The 24,489-nt window shown below is 38.6% G+C and overlaps 1 protein-coding gene across 2 annotated transcripts in view; it reads left to right on the forward strand.

Annotated features, from left to right (window-relative positions):
• Window positions 1-24,489, forward strand: part of APLF (aprataxin and PNKP like factor) — a 178,552-nt gene that overhangs the window by 10,528 nt on the left and 143,535 nt on the right. Inside the window, exon 2 of one of the 2 annotated variants that reach the window (XM_075203933.1) lies at window positions 8,884-8,955. In XM_075203933.1, the coding sequence (XP_075060034.1) occupies window positions 8,884-8,955 (72 nt within the window). Of the gene's footprint in view, window positions 1-8,883; window positions 8,956-24,489 lie in introns of those variants that run through there. The other variant, XM_075203934.1, reaches the window with a different exon arrangement.

Genomic DNA, 24,489 nt, shown 5'->3' on the forward strand with positions numbered 1-24,489 from the left:
TGGGGTAAAAAGGTGCGTCTTATACATGGGGAAATACGGTATTTCACATTCGATATTCAATACGACTTGTTCTGTACGGATGTTCAAAAAGTAATTTTTCAGGGAGCTGGATATTTTCTTCTAAGACCCAGAATGTCACCAAGATTTCTGTCGATCTTTGAAGTGAGGTCTGTCATAGTGCCCAGTAGTATCCCAGAGATTGATATACTGTGTGATCTGGCGTACCAAAGGGCATTTACAGCCAACATCTCCAGCAGGTTAAGAACACCATCAAGTAACTGTCTCCCAGTGTATGATTTGCAACAGTACTGGACAAATTGATCAAATAGTTAGGAGGCATGGCCAAAGTTAGGCGCCAGCAATTTTCTATTAAACAATCTGCAAGCCAGGAAAATGGTTTTTTTTTAAAGGTTTGTTGAGCTGCATGTTGAAAGGTCCCATAGCATTCTCTACCAGCCTGTGCCACCCGCATAGTACTGTTTACCAGCCTATGGCATCCAAATGTCCTCCAAATACTCCTACTTCCTGCAGTGCATTTGCTGGGAGCTTTTATAACTGACAACTTACAAAAACCATAATTTTTTTCTAAGATGTTTTTTACTGTGGGGTTGAAAAGGGGAACATGATCTGGTTGGTGTTGGTTATATCTTCTGATGTTACTAAAGGTGTTCAGTGGTGTTAATGTGGATGTTAAGCCACAACGCTTTTGTAACTTAAACAGGTTGCTGTTTACTTAAAGATGATAGCAACAGATGAATGCAGTTTCTCACAGATGCTTGTAGTACAGAGGTATTCAGCAGTAACAACAGTTGCAGCAATCAGGGAATAGAGATTATATGCAGTACACACTTGTGTATATATATGCTGTTGGTGATGCAGTCTAATGCTGATATATTGATGCAGTTGCAGGCAGAACTCTGTATGTACTGCACAGCCATGCAGTCTGTTGTTTTGGCACAAGACTCTCCTCTTATGTATACCTGTGGGCATACAGTAGGGAGCCTCCAGTGCACATATGAGGGCATTTTAATGACTTATATAACTGTGGCCACACAGCTCTCTAGACTGTGACTGTCCCCATATACTGTCTGAGTGGAAGTGTGGCGCGAAAAGCTGAACTTCTGGTTTCTGAGGTTTGGGCATTTGCAGTAGCACAAATCGGACATTGGCGTCCTGCCACACTTCCGGTTTCCTCCTAGACCTCCAGAAAACTAGCGGTTGCCATAGCAACCACAGGAAACGGAGCGAAAGCGCTCCTACATACTAACAGTTGGCAAGTAGCATTTTTCAGGCAGCATTATAACCTACAACTATTGTTTCTCTCCACCCCTCAGCTGCAAATGTCATTGGGCAGACAATGCTGTAAATACTATATTTATTGGTGGCGCTGAAAGGGTTAAACTCTTCTGCAAAGATTATTCCCTAGATTTTGATTTCATACACATGCTTCACATTAGACAATTCAATACTTCAAAATACATGTGAGATGGAGTGTTTGTTCCTTATCCAAAATTTGTGTTCTCTGGGGTATTTTTGTTGAAATTTTTGATTGACCAGTAATTGCATACTCTTAATGCTAGCATCTGGTGATAGCGTATCTTTTAAATAACCATTTATGCATATTTAAAACATTCAATTTCAAATGTCTTGCCGCATACCTTCTATGACAATTATTTGCTTTATACTTCCAGCCAATATCAAACCTGCCTATTCTAAAACTAGTATCAAATCTCTTTAAGAGAATATGATGTCAAGGTGTATTAGACTTAACTTTATCCAATCATATTTTACTGCTCTCTGATTATCTCAATATCGTCGATTTTATATACATTTGTGACATTATCCTCAGTATATTTTTAACCTTATTTATATTACAGTAGTTTTTGATTATTCAAATTATGTGGCAGTGTTTATAAGCTCACTGAGGAAATTATTAATGCCGTATTTTCATGTAATTGGGTTAATATTTCATCTTATTTAACAGCTTTCTATGTATTCCTCTATTAAGTATTTCCCTTAAGAGGATTTTCTTCTATGTTAGGAACACCATGTGTAGAGTTAAATTGAATGAGCTTTAAAATACATTTATATATGAGATAATATATCCCCTAAGTCATCGAGGAGATCTTCGTTTACAAAGGAGGATAGAGTGTATTAAATATATTATTAGTCCTTTAGAGTACATTAATTAACATACAACCCTCATAGTTCAAGCTAGTGTAAAAACTATAAACACTATGCAGTTATATATGTATGAAATAGTAGATTCACTTAAACTATAATGTTATAAAGTTTTTTCAATAATATAATCTTACACACCAAACATATAATAGTTTAAAATGTAAATAAACCACACACCTCGTTTTAAAAGTAATTTTATTTGAAATAAATAAAAACATCCATCCTTGTAATACTTGCCAACATCCAGGTACTTAATCTGTAATCTATGCTTGTCCATATCCATAAAATTAAATCCCTTGATTTAGCATCTTGGACCTAAAAGAAAAGCCATGTCCATAAAAAAACAAGCGTTCCTGCAGCTTGTGAAAAACATATAGTCCACAGGAACTGTGTTTGGAAAAATAAAAAGCCCTTTAACACTGTACTAGCATTTGGAATTAAGAACTCCTGCCGAGTAATGAGAGTAATACTACTGCTAGGTCTATTTATAACCTGGGGCTTTCCCATGTCCTCAGTGCTGACAGTGTGGGTAAGCTCCAGGTTATAAATAGACCTAGTTGTTTGATGCCATCACTACTTCTTAGCCATGTGGTGGAGTGTGGGGTTTGAATGGGAGAGGGGAGAGGAAATTGATGTTATCTCCTCACACGTCCATGTGAAACGAGGCCTGGCAGAGACAACATCTCTTGCCTTTTTAAAAATGCTTCTGTGGGCTTATCCTGTGCCCAGGATTATTCACTGATATGTGAATTAATATGTAAATTGTAAGGATGTGTCCAAACAAATGTCTTGTTAGAAAATGGGGAAGTGGATGGTTCCTTAACTCTCTGACCTGACAGAGACACAGGGCCAGACATGGGCTTAAATCAGGGAGTTATTTTGGAGAATGACGGGAAATTCTTTCTTTCATTTTTTTTTATTTTGTATTATTTCTTTACCCCCCTCTCTCTATCTCTCTCTCTCTCTCCCTTTTTTTATTTTTTGTAAACTCTGGAAGACCTTTATGAGTCAAACAGGCTGTATTGGCACTCCCTTTTGAGAACTGACAGTTACTGACATTACAACTGTTTTAGATCAAGATAGTACTCGATATAGCAATACTAGGATATATCCGATAACTCATTTTTATCATGAGATTTCCATTCAGTCAGGAAATGTGCTGTGGTGTTGAGATCACGAATACAAGAAGTATAAGGAAATAGAAACTTTATCCCACTGCCAATGTTCTCTTATTACAGGTAGCACTGACATTGCGTCCAACCCAATTCATTTTTTACATAATTTCATGTTGTTAGGGAGCAACAAGTAGCACTGGACTTCATAAACACAAGGTTGCATTCTTCTATTGGTGTCTGTGGATTTATTCTTAATGTCCTTGCTACATTGAAAACAATATTGAATCTCCCTTTCACCGACTTAGATTTGTGAACAGGTCACATAGGCAGAAGTGCAGGGTTATGTTTTTCCTAATTTATATAATAAATTATGTATATATTAAAGCCATTTAAACATGTGCTTAGTTAGGGCAAAATTGTATTCATGGATTTATTATATACAGACCATATAAAGTTTAGATTTGCAACCAGTGAGAGCTAAGACTTGTGAAAGATGGGAGATAATGAGTTGGTGCAAAAAGGGGCCCTATGGGAGCCAAAATACAGTATAAACCAGGATCTCTTATTTCATGTTAATAAAGGTAAATATGATAATACATTCTTTTATTTATGGAGAATAACATATGCCTAGTTATTTTACCTAGAGCAACCCAAATCCTGCACTCATTGGAGGCAGCAGATTAATGGGCTGAACAATTCAAGAGTATGCAGCCTATCATTGCCTTGGGCAATGCCAAACCAGTGACATTTCCTAAGTGATGTCATCAGTTCATCAAATTCACAGACATCAATCTGATTGCTAAAGTGTAAGTGAGTTCTCCTTATTACACTGAGGGTCTAATAGTGAGGTAAATATACTAATGACCATTTATCATTAATAATTGTACTCCTTAAAAAGTAGTTTCCAGTTTAACACCAAGAAATACATTTCCTATTATGTCCTAAATTTACATGAACAATGATAATCATTCATGTTAATAAAGATTGTCCGCAAGATGTAAAACTTTGTTATCTGTAGCTGACAGTGTTACCGGTGCCGCACACGCAGTTTTATTTTATCCGTATTCCTTCCTGATTTATACCTGCAGCTTACCCACAGTAATGAGAATGTGCTCTGCTATTGGGATCAATGGTCCCAATTCCTACTTTGGTTTCAGTGCGCTCATCCAGTGTTGTCAAACCACAATCTAGCTGCGCTGTGTACGTTCTATGGTACATTTAAGTGTCTCTTTCTGGCTAGGTGAAATGTTGGGGTATATATTATAAGCAGCCATTATAGTAACACGGTCATGCATAGCTTCTGACACATCAATCACGCAGCTCAAAATGTTTCATCAAAATGCGTAAATACATAAATATACCATTTTATAAGTGTAATACTTTGGAGCCCATTTTAAAATTTCAATACAAATAAATGGTTTGCCTGTGTAGCATATTACATATCTGATTCCTTTTTACAACACCTAATGTTTCACACATTTGAAAATTTACAGCAGCCGTCACACTTGGCGTAGCAAGCTGCAAGATGTAGTTCAACAACAGTTAATTAACTGCCCCTGATGTCAGGAACAAAATTATTAGAATTTCCATAATTATTTCACATACCCGAATCACTTCTATTTTAATCCAACCTTCCTCTGCCCATTCCCCCAGTTGTTTTTATTTCCCAGGTTTCTATGAGAATGGTCTTTAATAGCAGATTACATTTCTTCTGTTCCTCAAACTGGATTTTAATTAAGTTTAGCAGTCTCCTGCTCCTGCAGTGATGAATCTTATCTTCACATGTAATGTGAGACACAGGTGTTTCATACAGATTTGGTGTAAAATTCTCAAAAGCTTTTGCTGAGCCTTTAATGAGCACACAGTAGTACGTTACCAGTGTTTTACCTGGAATAATATTTTGGCAGTGCCTGAAAAAGGGTTAGTTTAACTACACATTGTTCTATAGGGGAAAGCCATAGAGCTTTACACAATTCTAAAATCGACACAATAATTATACACATTTAGAACAATGAACGTGTCTGTAACTGCATGAGATTGTTTTATTATACAAGCTTCTAAGTGTAATGGTCATGCATGTAGCTGGTCATTTTACACGTTTAACATTTGCATTCTCAAAGCCTATTTAAATACAATTAAGGTTTCCGCTCAAAAAATAATGCAAGCTAATGGACCTGTGCACAAACTTTCTGACAAGCGTTTGCTTTTCTTTTCTTTGCGTCAATTCCAATGATGTCTTTGTTGTTCATAAGTGTTAATGCTTATATTTGTAGCATAATTGTTTCCAATTGTTTCTCATTCTCCAGTTCATTGCAGTGAGCTCAGGTTTAGATATCGGACACAAATAAGATTGTCATTTTTTTATTTGATAAACCAGGTCCCTGGACAATTGTTACAGGGTTTATTTCAGACATTTTTTGTGCAGGGCTCGGATAAATAAACCCCTATTCTGTAATCTCACATTTATAACATGGGAGAGTGGGACCTTACGCACAGTCTCACATAACAATCAAGAATAATAGTGCGTAATCATTCATCTTTTAATATTAATTACATTGTATCACTTTGCTGTGAAAAATTCGTCCCACTCTTTGGACCATTTCATGTCTATATCTTGTGTTGTGCGATTTATCCGGAGTCTGTAAACGTAAGGAGTGGATGAGATTCCCAGCTACAATTTGGCTTAATCCTGCAACTAACCTCGATAAGGGATACAGACCTGCATCACTTTATATAATAGTCGTCCGATCCTCTTCTCCAGGGTTTATACTGCTATTGGCAGTTCTCAGGCAAAAATCATTTTGTATGAATATTTTCCAAACATTCTCTGTGTGCATTACATCTTGAAGGTGTTTTGGTTATTTTTAAAAACAAACCATTGATAAATTGAAAAGCAGCATATCAGGCTCATATCTCAGGCAGAGAAATGCATATTCAGCAGTCAGCGTGCCCCGTCTGTACAATAAGAGTTGCAGGAAGCAGCAACGAGCACTCACCTCCCATCTCTTGGTTTCCAGGCAACAGCACAGAAACTTCATTCAAAGTTTTAACATTGATAAGGCTGGTTGGAAAAACAAAGACTGAAAACACAGCGAGAAGTAAATATTTAGGTGTTGCTCAGTGCACATTGATCTCTTCCTTTTATTATGTACTTCTGTGCAAGAGCAGTAGATTCCTATTAATAATTTAGTATGTTAGGAGCAGACAACCTGTGGGACTGCTGAAATTTGTAGCACCACAACAACTGTGTTGGCCAATGCCTGTTTTATAATCAAACTCCTGCCCAGCTGAAGAGCTGCAATAATATTCTCCTCTTGTTTCTGATTTTGCAATAACCTGGAATGAGAATTAATGGACCATCTCATCCACTCATTACCTGCTCACAATCCCGGCTACAAGACATTTTTTGGGCTGCTCCCTCTTTGTGGAATTCCCTCCCTCGCACAATGAGACTTTTTCCGCTGGTCTTTAAACCGTCAAGCGTTTTCTGAAAACCCACCTCTTCAAGCCAGATTATAATATTCCTCAACCATCCTCTTAACCTCTCTAGGTTACCCAATTACCACGCTTTACACAGTTCACACAAGACAACAACCCTCTGACCCCCGGACCAACATTCCCTCATGTATTAAACTCCCATTGTCCCATAGATTGTAAGCTTGCGAGCAGGGCCCTCTTACCTCTTTGTCTGTATTACCCAGTATTGTTTTATTACTGTGTGTTCCCAATTGTAAAGCACTACGGTATTTGCTGGTGCTATATAAATAAATGATGATGATTTAAATGTTTTTGTATCATTCTCTTAATAACATTTTTGCACATAATGTAGAACAGTGTGGTAAACATAGATGGTATAATACATAATATAATTATTTAGCGGTTTTATGCATTGTAACCTGGAACAAACATTCACTGCACTACCCTAAAAAAAAATAGTCCTTTAATATCAATTGGACTTAGTCCATGTTAAAACAAACTTCTGCTGCTCTCCTTCCTTTTAGCCCTGCCTCACAGGGCAGAATTTGAAAGATGAAACAAAAAATAGCACAGGATAGCACAGCACCTTTTTATTTCTGGCAATATAACAAGATTAAAAACCGTACATTAAAATATCTATTGGCATCTCACTCATCAATGCTGTGTACTGTGTGTATAGCCTGAACACAGTTCAACTACAGATCACCTTTAGCCTTTCTCTGGCAATGTAATCTTGATTGTTGTGTTATAAGCCTCTCTCTGTGTGCTCACCAGCCCAATATCAACACTTCTTCCGACCCGCCCTATGCGTTTCGTCACCTCCTGTGAGTTTGTCAGTGACACTGTTCACTTTCTGTCCCAACTCCACTTATTTGGGATACAGATGTTATCCAACTTGATATATAATAGTTCTTGCATAAAATACTTAATAAGCACAATGTCCAGTCATATTTTAGCAAATTGATTTGTGTACATAAAGATCCATTGGGAAAAATATAATGATTATACAAAACAAAACACTAACGGCCTCCATTTTTCTGTAGCTCTATTCATTCTGATTGTTTGAGCTAGTTATGCAATTTAAGTTATACTACACAGTTCAAGATGGTATTCATAACATATGCATGTTAGACCATAGGAAAATGATGCTTTCTTTTGTATCATAAAATGTGTCCCATTGAAATGTAAGTGTTTTTTTGCAGAATGGAAATGGCAGTGCATCCTTTTTCAAAGGAAGGATCCCACTAAAAATGCGCCATCTCTACCTATTTTTTATCATTCCAATATTCTCATTCCGCAAAAAAGGTCAATTCAAAAGAAGAAGAAAATGCATCCCATTACAAATATAGAATAAGTTCAGAATTATACCACCTCTGCAAAAGTAGAAAAATCAGGGAGAACAATTCTTTGTGCCCACCTTTAAAGCTGGGAATGCCTCTCTAAATACACTTCCTCCACTATTATCAGCTCAATTTAAATAGTTATTTAAATTGAGCTGGTAATAGTGGAGGAAATTTTGCTTCATGGACAGAGTTGGGCATTAAACAAAAATTTTGCTTTCTTTACCTGGATTCAAGAGCAGGTACATTTTTGCTTCTGATCCTTACTTAGCAATGCGTACTCCGATACAATCAACTCCTCTCTTCAGCAACTGCATTTTTCTTGTTTAACATCCGGTGCATTTGCACAAAACTAGGCATGTGACCTCACAAAGCAGAATTTGTGCTTTTGGGTTTGCACTCCTTCACTTTCCAAATGAGCCCTATTGCCTGTTTTCTTCAGTACAATTGTCTGTGTGTAAAAAATAAATACATTCAAAAATGTAACCTATAATCTAAAATACATTATATAAAAAGTTGCAAGTTAAGTCATTAAACCCTTACCTGCTTAAATCTATATTTATGCATTCTAGATTATTGATTTGCTGTTTGGTGAGATTTTAAAGAGTAAAAACTTTTGTCAAGTTCCTTTAAATGTTACTATTAAAAACCTTTCTTTGCAGGTCATAGCTTATAAAAAGGTGTTTTTGTTATTTTTCTTATAATGTTCAGATTCCAGGTTGATTGTTTTGATTTTTTTCTACGTATCTGACCATACCCTTTTGCTCTAGATTGCAGATAAAAGAATATCTAGGAGCCATGCTATACTTGAGGTGGTGGATGACGAGCTCCGCATTAAACCGGTAACTACTAATATAGTCTAATTTCATTAAGGAAAATATGCTGTACAAGTTAACCCGTGCATGATACTCATGCATTCTAGTCAAATCAAGCTACTTAAGGTGTTAAAAAGGTTCTTGTCATGCATTTGGGCCTAGCCCAGGCCTCCTCAGGGGAAGAGCGTTACTTCCCGACGCAAGCGCCCTTTTTAATGTGTGTTCATGAGGTAAAATTACCTCACGAAAATGAGTTTGACCCCTCAACTCGTAAATTTAGCCTTTACTACCCCTCCAACAGGGGGGAAGGGGGGATGATGGAAGTTAACTGACTTCACTATTCTAATTTTTTTGTCAAATAATGTCAGTATACCAAATTTCAGGTCAATTGGATGAGTCCTTTCTGAGAAAATAGTTTTTTCCACACACACACACACACACACACACACACACACACACAGCTTTTACTTTTATATATTAGATAATGCTAAGAATTTAGTAGGTCAGTGTATAACTCCGCCCAGCAGGTGGCGCTGCAGCTTGTTTTTTTTATTTCACACACAGACTAACACACGCCGCTAGGCTTATATATATTAGATTAATCCGTATAATTTGGTCTGTCTTCCATGTAAATCAGCTTGTTCTGTTATCACTAAAGCAATAATTTACATATCACTTAAGGTAATATTCCCATTCACTTGTGCGTTAATTAAAATTCGAATGAATCTTAATTAAGATTTCAAGAGTTACTAATAATTTCCATGTTCAATTAATTTCTTTTTCTTATTTTCAATCAATGTAAAATACGGTTACACACTACTCTACACGTACTGATTCATTGAGAAATATACTTCTCTGCATATTTGGCAGCAGTTATGTTCTACTGAGGAAAGATGTATCACTGACATAATTGGTGATTCATTGGGAAAACTTGTGTATGATGGGGAATGGCCCATAACAACCAACTCCTCTCAGTTATTATAGATATTAAAAATCACACCAGATTTTTCTGCTCTGCATACAAGTGTCTGGCCTGTGATATTGTGTCTTTCTATATGTTGTGGAACTGCTCAGTAATTTCTGACATTTTTAATGATTTCCTTTAGGGCATACATTATCTCATATACTGTATAATAAAAGATATTCACATTTTATGGTGGATTATGACAATCAACATTGTCCCACAGAATATAATAGGAAAGGATTAAATCTTACTTTAGAAATTTTGCAGGGTAGGTCAATCTTTATGTGCCACTCTTGGCCTATCATGTGTCCAGAATATCGATAGAGCTAAATTAGAACTTTAAATTAGAACTCACAGCACAGGGTTCATGAGTTGGATTCCCAACCATGACCTTATCTGTGTGGAGTTTGTATGTTTTTCCCGTGTTTGAGTGTATTTCCTCCGGGTGCCCCGGTTTCCTCCCACACTACAAAAATATTCTAGTAGGTTAATTGGCTGCTATTAAGTTGACCTTTGTCTCTATCAGTCTGTGAATGTGTATATGTTAGAGAATTTAGGCAGTAACCTTCAATGGGGCAGGGACTGAAGTTAGTGAGTTCTCTGTACAGTGCTGCAGAATTAGTGGTGCTATTATAAATAGATGATGATGAAATGCAAAGCCATTAATCCAACTTGTAGATCGGCCTGCTTTAATCTTGTTGGGTTTCCTCTGTGATAAATATGGACCCAGTTCTGCCTTGGTTGATACACCTACCCAAGACTGCTGTATATATCACAATGCCATTTGCTGTACCTGCTCTTCCTGTGGGAGATTTATCTGCAGGACTTCCCAGAGTCTTAAAAGTGGTGTTTGTCTCCCACCCTTCCCCCCCCCCCCCCTTTGGTTTAGCAGCTGGGGACACTTACAGGAGGTTGAGAGCTGCCTGTTCTGCTGCTCTGTGTGGTGGTGTGTACATGTACCTGTACTTAAGACTTTCTGTAGGGAAAATCCCCCCTGATTAACAAAAAGGTTTGACCGAGGCTCCTTAGCCTGCCCAGAAGGTTGGCATGTTTTCACCACTACAAGTGGAAATTTAAATCCCCCTCTTTGCTATAGATGAATTGGTGCTTTGTTATTACCTGTAAGTCTTTTCTAACAAGTCATGTGTATTTACCACTTCCTGAGTCTTCTTCTGCTGCAACACCTGTATTCAGCACTGACTTGTGGGACTCTAAATGGTTAAAGGCTGGTGTCACCCCCTGTAAACATCTTGTATCTATCCCAACTGTCTTACGGGACAGCTGAGAAAAAACCTTCCTTCCCATAATCCAGGGTTTCCCAAACCCAGTCCTCAGGGCTCCCCAACAGTGCAAGTTTTCTGGATCACATCTGACATAATTAGGACCACCTGTGGATCTGTTACAATGTGTCAGTCAGTAATGAATACACCTGTGCTCCAGCAAGGAGATATGGAAAACTTGCACTGTTGGGGAGCCCTGAGGACTGGGTTTGGGAAACCCTACCCTAGACACATTCATGTGGGAATTGCCCAAATTTTGCACAGGAAAATCCATATTTACCCTCAGCCCTACATCCCAGCCAGAGGGTTCACTCACATTGTTACACATTACACCTACCACACGTTCCACAGTATGTACAGGGTTAAGGTGGGGGTCACACCCCTATGAACCTCTCATATCTACTGTTATCAGAGTCTCCTCTTGGGGGCTAAGTAAGAGAACACATTTCTTCCCCCTAGTATTTCTGGCACAGAAGAATTTATACTCCACCCTGTCATCCTTTCTGCTTAGTCCGCTCCCAGGCACCATGATACACTACCCCTGCCACACATTCCTTTGTATTTGAGGGGTTAAGGCTGGTGTCACCCTCACAGCTAGCACTGTCTTGGTCTCCTTTTAAATGTCAGCTGAGAGACAACCTTCCTTTCACTTACTCATTTATGGGGAACCCCACTTTACCTGTTACAATTTAGGCAATTCTGGATTTAGTACAGAGCAATACACACTTTCCTCTTGCTTTTTCTCCCATCAAATTGTACCCCCAGTTGGGAAATGCTTGGTTAGTTAAGCAGAATTAATGCAGAATTAACAGCAATATCATTGAAAACATATTGAGCAAAAATTCTACTTACATCAGTACCACGCAAGACATTTGTATTGTCTAATACCCCTACTTCTTGAATCCCCCTCACTCAACCCAATCTAGGTACACCCAGACTACCACCTCCCACCCCTTCCACAGAAATTGTCTTCCCAATAAATATGTCCATTGAGCCCATAAGCTCTGGACGCACAAGGGTAACATCAGTCCCTGTGTCTCTTAATCCCACAGGTGGCTTGTCAACCACAGTGACTGGTTGTCCTTTGGGTTCGCTTGGGATCTAGCTACACACAGGATCGCTGTTTCATCTCTCATATGTCATCCTTTTTCACATCTGCTGGGCACAGAGTTAGAGACTTCTCCGGGGTCATCAAATTTTTTAGACCCTCAAGGATATTCATTTTCAAACCCCGAATCCTGTTGGAAATTAGTGTATAATTGACCCATAAGTCCAGAGCAGGTGTCGGAGGCACTACGCTTCAAATCTCTTTTGTTGTTGTGCTTCAGGGGATGATGTTAAGACGATGCAGCAGATCACCTTTGATAGCCTCATAATGCTGGCCCTGTTCAGGGGGGAAGATCTGCAAATGCTTCCAAGGCTGCTTCTTTCACAGGTTATATTTTATATGCACAGTTTAGAAAGTGGATAATGAACATTTGTGCATGGAAATATTGTTTTCAAACCTTTTGCTTAAAAATAATACTGAAGTAACTTAATCATATTTATGAACAACATAATGGATTCTCTGGGAATTAAGTATGGTCTCTTAGCTAACGTGGCAAGTTTCCAGATCCATTTCTAAATTTTAACATTACATCCACAATCATGAGTCACATCCACAAACATCTACCATTAAGTTTGACAACATAACTATTGAATTGTAGATCACTGCTATGAAATTTCTCAGAAAGTAATACATGCAAGGCAAAGTTAGTTTCCAACACAACGTTTATTTATTTGGTTTATTTATTTAACATTTATTCGATACAAACTTCAACTGTCAAAATTTACAGAATACATTTAAACATGATCCAAAGATTTTCAGTAATACAACAATAAAACTTGTAGAAAAGTGTTTGTGGGGGATGACAGGTAGGAGGTCGCCACCTTAGTGTTTGACATATGGGTACTACGTTATGGAATAGAGACATTGTTCATTAGTGAAGCCTTGTGCATATCTTGCTGCAAGAGTTGCATGGAATAACAATTATTTAATTTAATAGGGTCTCGCGTAGGAATCTAGTTTATGCTGATGTGTGTTTGAGGATTGCATTTGTAGGAAGAGCCACAAGGCCCAACCCTGGTTAAATATATTTTCTTTGTTCTGCAGATGGTTATGTATTACATGCAGGTTATATACCAGACTTAAGACACGAGATGTGTATGGGGGGGGGGGTGTGTCTAGCCATTTTCACGATTTAGCAATAAAGCATTTAGCTACCACTAATGTATGAGAGGCCAGTTTAGTAGAATGTTTGCATCTTGGAGATGGTAGCAGAGAATTAATGTTCAGGGTTCTCTAGAAATATGGCATGAAAGGAAGTAGGCCAGGAGATCCCAGATCCTATCCCAATAGACATTTATTTTTGGACAAGTCCTCGAAATGTGCAGGAATGTTCCTTTTTGCCCGTATTCCCTCTAACAATTGGGGTAGTATAGTTGAAGTTTGTTTATTGTATAGTACCAACTGAAGTATACTTTATAAGAATTTCCCTTGAACAAGGTTGAAGTCGAGCTAGCAGCTAATTTTTCTCTAATTGTCTCCCACTAGCCCTCTCTCGTCTGTTTTGAAATCCCATCACTGAGCCAAGCAAGATTCCATAAAGAAATTAGATCATACCTTTCTTCAAAGGGAAGATGTATAGTAATTTTTCTGAGAACCCCTCCTCTTGAAAGTGCAAGAAATGTGTTATCTGTATGAAATCATAAAATTTGGGATTGAATTCAGGATATTTGTTATGTAAAGCGTCAAATAGAAGCCAGTATTCCCTGTCAGAGAGATCAGATGCAAAGCGTATCCCAGCCCTGTTCCAGGTTTGGAAGTAGACTGTGTGATAGGCCTGGAGAGAAATCTGGATTGTTCCATAATGTGAATACATGTATGGAGGTTATGATTGTCCTCGGCTTTTACGCATATCCATAGGTGCAGCACGGTGGCTTGGTGGTTATCACTTCTGCCCCACAGCACTAGGGCCATGAGTTTGATTCCCAACCATGGCCTTATCTGTGTGGAGTTTATATGTCCTCCTTGTGTTTGCGTGGTTTACCTCCGGGTGCTCCGGTTTCCTCCCACTCTCCAAAAACATACTGGTATGTTAATTGGCTGCTATCAGATTGACCATAGTCTCTCTGTCTGTGTGTATGTATGTTAGGGAACTTAGACTTCAAGCTCCAATGGGGCAGGGACTGATGTGAGTGAGTTCTCTATACAGCGCTGCGGAATTAGTGGCGCTATATAAATAGATGATGATGATGATCTTGGTAGGGAAACAGTTTTATTCTGTTTTGTTTGGTGAGCCACCATTAGCTAAAAAGAAATGTAAGTTTAAGGTAAAGGGCCTCTATATGTAGCCAGACAGTGTGGCAGGTGGAGCGAATGAGGCTGTCATTTGGCTTAGGTTGGCTGCCCAATAATAAACTTTAACATCCGGTAATGCCTCTCCGTTTTGCAGGTTTTATTTAAGTAGGGTCAGGTGAACTCTAAAGGGTTTGTCTTTTTCCAAATAAATTTAAAAAACATTTATGGATGCTTGCGAATTTTAAGAATTTGACTCTGGGAGCTTTTGAAAATAATATAGGAGTTTGTGGAAAATATTAATTTTGACCAATATTTATTTTTAATACTCTGGTTTAATCCAATCTATATTGTTTCAAAATGTCCTCTTATATATGAGCAACTTGTAATTCACTATAGAAGAGAACAATGCACTACAGTGTATTTAGAAATTTGGTTGGCTATTGGTTCATCCATCTATGAATGCTTAATACAATCATAATGCAGAGATAGAACTGACCTATTTAAGTCACATTTTATCTAGATGTCAAATTACCATAGATTGTCAGTTACATTATATGAATAATATTATTATTATATAACATTGCTAAGTTATAACCTACCAGCAAGAGAACTATACATTTTAGGTATGAAAGTGATGATCCTGGATCCCAGTGTCATTAAGTATGTTAACACAAATGTCTTTTAATGGGTCATGTGTATAAACACAGGAATATTCTGTTCGCAGTCCACCTGCTACTAGCAACAAAGGGACATCTCCGTCATAACAATATACCGGTATGATGTAATATAGAAACCCCTGTTTCTAGAGCCCATGAAGAGTAAATTGGAGGCAATAATAATGCATTACATATATACCCTTTTACAGATCTATTTCTTATATTTATATTTCCACAGTTGTATAGCACTAATGTATAATATATCCATTAGGATTGCATTTAGCTGTTCAATGAAATCAATATATTCCATTTGCTGTATTACTGAACGAATATGGATATCCTTAAAAAGCAAATCAGGACTGTACACCATATACTCAGAAATCCTCACCTGGAGTGGGTGAATCATGTATCCTGTTTGATCATGTAATCTGTAATACAAAGGACATGGTTCTGGGTTAAATTTATGTGTTGTCTTAAGTGTATTCACTGCCCCCTTGTGGAAGTAGAAGGTGAGATTTTCTTAATTGAGTTCCAAATCATCTTTCAGGTGCAGGTAAATAGGAAACGGACAAAGTCTATATAAAAAGCATTTAAATTTGGCACATGGAAAGAGTCTCAAGTAAAATGAAGAATTTAAGACTACTGTCTGTTACCCATGCCTTGAAAAAGCCTATCGCAGCGAAACGCGCATTTGCGTTTAAGCTGTGTGTTTTTCCTTCTTTTATAATCTCAAGTAGAGCACAAATCGCAAATGGCGTGGGATCACATTCTAGTACCGTATGCCCAAACCCAGAGAATTAGATATTTACAAACAGATTGCAATTTACTCCCTGCCACCAACAGTATGTAGGAAACCGCATATACTATATGCAGGAAAATTCATCCTGTCAGCTAAAGCACAGGGAGGCATAGATACTTTACAGCTCTATGTCCTGAGAATCAACTGATTGTCCCACAACTACATATGGTTCAATCTTTTATTCTGAACGGAGCTTTAACACAAGAATATTATTTTTGACTCCTTTATTGCAATCAATATCGACTTTCTCAGATTGATTCGCTACAAGTAATCAAATATAGGATAATAAGGAACTACACGCAGTCTTTTTTTTTTTTTTTTCATTTTCACAGTTTTTATTTCACTTTTAACACTATTCACATATATTCACTCATATTTCACTATTTGTATCCAATTATTTTAGTTATAAGAAATAAAGGTTACGTTCTAACATTCTTTAGGGGCTGTAATGACTTTTGTCAAGTGACAAGATGACAGATCCTTATGAACTCTGACAGTTAAGGGAAGAAGGGAGGGGGGGGGCGGTGGAGTTTGGTGTAGAGACTGTAAAAGAGCCATTAGTGAGGAAAACCAGGAGAGGACGGTGTTACAGAGCTCTACAATTTGGAGAGCTTGCAAAAGGCGGGAGTGGTCAATGTAATGAAGGCTGCATAGAGGTCTAGAAGGATAAGAAGGCAGGAATGTCCCTTAGATTTAGCATACAGAAAGTGGATAGTAGGACAGCATGTGTTAAAGGAGGAGGGGAAGGTACAAGATGAGAGGGATAGTTTGAGGAGATGGACAAGGTGGGAGCAGGCCCAGAGAGAGGGAGCAGAGGCGGTGGGAGAGGATGGGTTGAAGTGGGCAGGTAGAGGGGTGAGAGGATAGAAAGGTGCAATTACCGTGAGTGAAGGATGAGAAGGTGGGTGAGCTAGCGAGGGTGTGTGGCAGTGGGGAGCAGAGGGCAGAGATGGGGTCCACAGAGGAGGGTAATGGGGAGGTGAGGGGGGAGAGGGTGGGGCGGATGGGAAGTGTTGGGAGATATGATGATGTATGGGCACAAATTTGGAGGTGAAGTGGGTAATAAAGCTGAGAGTAAGTGGGGGGGGAGTTGAGTGGTGAGAGATAGAGGTTTGAGGATTGAGAGGAAATGAGAGCCTTGAAGCAGGACTGTTTAGAGAGCGTTAAAGTAGAACTGTAAGAGGAGACAATGACCTTGAAGTGAAAGAAATCGGCACCATTTTCCTCTGCCAACCAGGACTTGCGAAAAACATATACTATATTTCCAAAATAATACCTAATAGGCAAACAGCCCCATAACATTGGTATTAAAATAAAACTTCTCCAAAGCTTGTTTACATTTTTATTCAACCCCTTATTTCATAGACAATGTTTTTATTATTTCGTCCTGCTCCTAGTGGATCTGCAACAAGAACGAATGGAGGGGTAAAAATGCGATCAGCCAATCTGATTGGCTTGTTTCTGTTTTGCTGGAGCATGGACTGGTTGTCCCCTAGTGATTGCAACCCCATTACTGACTGAGCTGAGTTCACAGTTTGACCTGGGGGCCTCAGCCTGGCATAGAGTGTTATTGGTTGCTGCTTTTGCAGAGGGACGCCCATGCTTGTTAGCAGTAATCAGTCTACGCTATAGCACTGCTTCTGGGGTTTTTTTTTTTGTTTTTTTTTATGGGGGGTGGGGAATATGAAATGGTTTTAATGTATTATTCTTATCTATAATTTTTAAACACCAAAGCTTATGGCAGTCATCTTCACATATCTTAAGATGCAACACATAATACACACAAAAGACCACAATATTGCAGCTGTATTTTTACACCTATGCTCATTATTCTAAATTACTCCATTATGTTTACCGTTGTCTTAAAATTAGAATGTGCGCAGAAATAAGCTGCGCTTATTCTGGTGATCTTGAAGCTGTTGCCTGTGGTGTCTGAATATGACAGGAACATTTTCCACTTATGTTACCAGTGATCATAATGGACTTTTGACATCTCCATTTTATTTTTCTCTCTCTCTGCTTTTTCTGATAAAAAGCAAACTGTGCTATGATGATTTTGCTATCCCCTTCTTATTCATCTGACTCATGATAAATAAGCTTGTTGATGGTGTCATTATACTGAAAGTGTTCTTAAAGTTGCATGTGTGTCTCATCTTGTCGTCTCTGATAAATAATGCCCACTCTAGGGTTTTGAATCAGCAATAAGAGCTGTCATCAAAGAAAGGTACAGAGGTTTTTGTATAAATTTGAGAAGACAGGAATTTGCAATAGGCTTTTAGCAGAATATGATGTGCATGAACAAACCGTGCCTTCTGATTGTACAAGTGATACTGCATAGAGGTTCAGGGTTGACAGGAATATCCTACCTGTTGATTAATTCATGTATAATAGACAAGTGATGTCAATATAGTTACAAACTTCTGTAAATTACATTTATTTAAATGGTAGCTTTTGATTTCTCATCTCATTAGGAAAATGTGTATTTTAAAAGGAATAATGCACCCCTACTGTAAGTTATTACAGTTATTTATGACCTGTTTAAAAAGTGACCCTTGTGGTTTTATAAGGTCACAGTATTCCTGGGAGACTTTTATATCCATATAGTGTGGGCCTCCTCCTCCTTGGCACTACAGCCCATGAAAGGCCCTGGCCTCTTTAACCATTCCAGCCCAATCCTCTCTCTTTTATCCTCTTCTGTCGCCCACCTTCCTTAAATCCATCTCAACATCATGCAACCACCTAGTTCCGGGCCTATGAATTATGGGCCCACTGGCAAATTTTTATCCTGGGCCCACCTATCCTTGAGAGATGAGTTTATTTTTTTTCCCCCTTCACTATCCTGTACTATAACCAATTTTGATTATCACAATCTTTGGAAACATGCACCCACTCCTAATGTCATAATGGCAATTGCCTCTTGCAGCTATTAGCACTGTTAAGGAGGTGTGCTCTCATTTTTGTTTATATTTATATAATCCCATTCATAAAATGCTTTTGTAATGATTGTTATTTATTTTATGATCTCTTCTGGTTGAAAACATAATCGAAAGTGATTTCAGTTTAATGCGAAATTAAAAGTTACTTTTGCAGAGAGCTTCTACATTATTGCTGCAATGTACATACTTATAGAATACAAGTTATATTGGAGTGTAGAGGGAAGTGGCGTGAAAGCTCAGGCTACTAACTTTTCAAACTGAACTGATAAATGTTGTATGAAATCTCTATCTCAAAAGTAGATAGGTTATAATAAGATTTAATATATACTTCTTTTTTCTCCCATTACTCTGCGATAAATATTGGCTAACCAAATGTTTGAAGCACAGACTCAAATTTTGTTTCAACTGTTCCATCACATCCACAGACGTTATAATCATTTTGTCAATCAGGAACACTCTATTCTTCATAGTTCCAGATTAAGCTTAATATACTTGTACTCTAATATAATATCCAGGAAACAGACCTGTGTTCTCTTGTTTTTCCAGTCTATTATACAATTGAAATTATGATGCATTGCCTTGTACAGCTTTATGTAATATGCTGCATCATTATAAGCACATTATAACTAATAATTCCATTTATTCCAAATTCCATTTAGTTTTGATTGACCCATTTGATTTAAAGACACCTCTGCAAATGAAAAAACAATAACAACATTCAGTGGAGAGAGCTAGAAAATGCAGTACACAAACTAGCTTATTTGTGATTAGTTAATTTGAAAGTTTTATGTTTATTTCTGCTCTGTAGGCGTAGCTGTTTGTAATAATAAGTCGTAAATATTCTTTATGAAATGAGATCAGTTGATCTTTTCAAACAGTAGATGGCACTGTTTACATAGTGGACAAGGTTGTGTGAGTTTGCATATATAATATTAATATTATTATCCTTTATAAAGCACCAACTTATTACACAGTTCTATACATTGAGGGGATCATGATACTAATATATAACATGCAATTACATGAAACAGAAGATAAAGCTGTGTGAATTGTTGGGGTAAATACACTTTCAAAGGAAGCCTATTTAACAAAATAGTTTGATTCCAAATTTCCATATGGTTAATTGTCCACTTCTGGAAATACTACCAGTTTTGTGGTCCTTGGAGGCAGACTATTGTTCCGTTGCATAACCGAGTTGTTGCCAATGTTTTATAATTAAGACTTTGTATCCACGTCAAAACTCAAGTTCAATCCTACGTTAAGTTTTTTGTATATCGGACCATTATAACCTATGACACCATTATCTGTTAAACGAAAAACTCAGTGTTTTGATGCGGTGGGAAGAGATTTCTTTTTTGTACAAAAGATTTCTGACCTATTTAAAATGTGTATGAACTCTAGAAATCTTTGATGCTCACAACACATCCTATAGTGCATTTGCCTGAAGACACATGCTGTGTTGCCTTAGAGAAGGCTGCATAGTGTAGAATCATGCCTACAAGTGATATAGCAGCTGTCAGTTATCATGTCAGCAGTCCACATTACATATTCTGTGTAGTGGAGTCCTTCCACACCTGCATTTTTGCAGCAGTCTTATCTGTGTCTGATAAAAGTAGCAGGCATCTGCTGCTAACTTGTATTAAACTGGGTACATGCCTATGCAATCATATGTCATATGCAATGTCTCTTACGATTTTACCAACAATTGAAAGTCCCGTTGAGCATGCCGATTCATGTGTACACTATTTATCTTCAGATCTGTGATCATCATCTCTCATAATCCTCTGCTGAAACTCGCAGAAATCTACCTACACTGCTGGTCGTGAGCACATACACACTTCCACTTTTGCCCATCTTCATTCCATTGTAGATCGTTATTTTTTAGGAAGTTTAGAAAACCAATTTAACAGATGCAATGTGTTTTGGCACGATAAAACATGATCGTTGGAGTGTACACACACTCTTGCAATATCGGAACAAACAGTCCTGAATCGTGTGATCTGCACCTTAATTGCATAGGTGTGTACCCAGCTTTACTAAAGTCTTTTGGATCTGTTTTTTCACATGAGTAGTTTCCAAAGCTTCTTACACTTCTTACAGATCCCTACATTTAGCATTTTCACCTTGCAGATTAAAAGCTTCTGAAATCTATCTAGTCCTATTGAAACGGAAGTCAAATGCTCTAGACTGTCACATACAAGATGTTCGAAGCTCTTGAAGTATCGGAGCAGCTTTTTTCCTAGCAGATAAAAGCACTGAAACACTTATATACATTTTCTGAGTGTTTGAAATAGCAGACTGACTAAATGCTTATCTAGAAATAAAATTGTCTATGCGTTAAGTGTTCATAAAAATTCAGTTGTATAGTTGCGGGTAAGGGGGAAAAAAGCTATTTCCAAAAAGCAACTATGATCTCCTCTCCATTCCAATAACAAAAACTATCTATTGATATGCAAAGAAAAAAAAATATTTAAAAAAAATATTAAAATGAGTGAAGTGTAACAATAATTTTTATTAAGTATTATTAAAATATAACTATATATAATAATTCTGTGTGATTTAAAGCTTATAACACATTGATGAATGTATCTTTTTATATATAATATTGCACACAAAATATAATACCACTTAAGTAAACAATAGTAAAATGCTCTTATAATACATATAAGTCCCAATGAGACAATAGGACATTTTAGAGAGAATGACTGCTTACTCCATAAGCAGTTGCTTCATATCACTGGGAGTCTCAAATGTTCGTAACTGTGCAGATATTTATAATGTTGAATCAGTGGTTATCAATATATACATTCATCAGTCCAAATAACCCAAGAGTGAATTCATGCAGAAGTGGATATAGTATATTTGCAATTTATTCAAAACATCCCTATGATGAAATTGCTAACTGCAAAGAAATGTGTCAGGAGAATCTTCCTGAATATTCGTTGGTTAATCCTTATTTTTGCTGGACCCGCGACCGGGGTCTGGGCTTACCTGCTCCTCAGCGCTTTCCTCTTCGGCACTGAACGACGCAATTCCATAGTCCCGGCCGTCATCTTTGATTCGACTTTCAGATTGGCTTTGTTCTATAACCTCTGCCTCTCATTCATTGTCCTGTCAATAACTCTTGATAGGATATTTAAAGCATCTGCTGCAGCACTTGGGTGCTTATTGTTTGTGTCAAGCTTCCTGCTAGTATCAAAACATGGCTCCCTGTGCTTTCCAAGTGTTACTTTGCACTATTGTATTCTGCTCCATTGCCTACAGTACTTTCTACCTGTCTGCACAACATTACAGTTCAGCAGACTCCTCCATTGTCCACAGAGGTTAGTAATTCGTCTGCACAATACTGCTTAGTTGTGTCTGGCTCCACTCTCATCTGTCTGCAGACTATAACATTATTTCATCTGGCTCCACTGCCCGCATTGGTAACAGTCTGTTCACAGATCATCATAGCAAATTACCCAGTTCCGCTGCCCACAGTGATTACTAGCCTGCCCACAGATTATCTAGTTACTGTATCCTGCTTAACTGTCCGCAGTGGTAACTACCACTCATTTCATTGTCATGTGCCACTGTTCGCAGTGGTAACCATCTCTCTGCAGATAATCGCAGCATTGTATCTAGCTCCACTGCCTGAAGTGATGACCGTTCTTCCGCAGATCGTCGCAGCTTTGTGTCAAGCACTACTGCTGGACACAAAGCTACAATTGGTAACCACTGCGGTTACTGATTGTCCGCAGACTATCTCATTGGGTTGGGTACTGGACAGCGAACATCACTACCCCGACATCTTCCAAGAGAATCTCGGAACTCTGACATGCTGTTAATATCGATTGTTTAAAAAAATTACTTGCAATCATTGCGACCATTTAACATGCCGCCAGCACAGAATCGCGTTACTTTGAACGCTGCCACTATTATTCTTGCTCTTAATGGTGCAAGGGAAGGAGGCGGCGCCTGTATATTATGTACAGCATTGTACAGGCAGGGCTTCCCTCCATTGCACCCTTAAGAGCAAAAATAACAGTGCGAATAATAGTGCCGGCGTTCAAAATAACGTGACTCTGCACATCATGTCCCTATTTGGCCCTGTTTGGCCCCCAGGGTCAAACAGATGGGCAAACGAGGAGAGTCCTGCGTGAATCCAACTGTAAATATCAAAATCAAGAAGTAGGACAGAAACCGTGAGGATGGAGATATTATTAATCGGGGGGAGGGGGGGGGGGGGGTCTGTAGAAGACACAATGGTTCTGTCCTAAATTCTCAGAGTATCCACCGTAGACATTAGGGAGTCAAGAGAGTGAGGTCTCAGGTGTTTGGGATGCCACATCAAATGTGCAATTGGGCACATGGTATATAGAGCCCGTTCCAAGTTCCACCCAGGGCTTTTGGGAGGTCGAGAGAGACCAATCTCTGATTTGAGATAGGATACAAACTTCTTGGTATCTATTCAGATCAGGTAAGGCTAGTCACCCACATTTTTTGGACAGTCATACGGGTATATGACAACCTGTTACGATTTAAATGCCTTAGTCAGTATTTGCACAGGCTTACCTAGGGCGCAGAGTCTAACGACATTCTGGTTTTCACCAAGAACCACCGCAAGGTAGTGTGGGCTTTGCTGCCGAAGAACCGCAGATCGCGGCCCCCAGGTTAGCCTACTGAGGGAAAAGGTTCTAAGTGATGGATTGTCAGACCGGCAATATGATAAAGCGATGCAAGTATAGGCACTAACCGTGAATTCCAGGGTTTGTAGGTCTGGAGCAGTAACCGGTAGATGCACGGAGTCAAATGAGTGTGTAGCAGGAGATGGGTCCAGGAACACAGCCGGGTCGGTACACAGGAGATATCAGGTATACGGTGCCAGAGGGAAATCCAGAGAGTAGTTGATAACACAGGCCGGGTCGGTACACAGGAGATATCAGGTATACGGTGCCAGAGGGAAATCCAGAGAGTAGTTGATAACACAGGCCGGGTCGGTACACAGGAGATAGTCCAGTACGTGGTGCCAGGGATAAGCCAAAGAGTAGCTACAAACAGCCAGGTTGGTACACAGGAGTAGGAGGAATAGAGGGATATACAGGGAGCAGGTTCACAGGAGTCAGGAACACAGGAACTGTTAGCCAGGAAAAAGGAAACACATTGCTCTGACACAGGCAGCGTGTCAGAGCAGAGAAGATATAGCTGTTTGAATTCCCCGCCCAGGAGTCACATGATCAGCTGCAGGAAGAACCCAGAAGTGCGGGGGCGCCATCAGGAGAAGCGCTGCACGGATCAGATACCGCTGCTAGACCACGCTGACAGCGCAGCGGAACGGGGGTCAGGTAAGCTCATAACACAACCTAGATGAACGGCTTTTCCAGATTTAGCGAAGCATCAGTGAATGGAATGGGGACACGAATTTCTTTGGAAGAATTTATGGGATAGTTCTGAAAAAATACATAATTTGGGGTGGAGCATCATTTTAATTGCCGCTACTCGCCCAGCCATGAAACCTCAAATGTCATCCATGAAGTAGAAGGCTTTTGGAGTTGGTTTAATAATGGAGGATAATTAACTTGAGATAGCTCTTGAAGATTAGCGGGG

The sequence above is a fragment of the Mixophyes fleayi genome, chromosome 3 (genome assembly GCF_038048845.1).
Source record: "Mixophyes fleayi isolate aMixFle1 chromosome 3, aMixFle1.hap1, whole genome shotgun sequence".
Lineage (NCBI taxonomy): Eukaryota > Metazoa > Chordata > Amphibia > Anura > Limnodynastidae > Mixophyes > Mixophyes fleayi.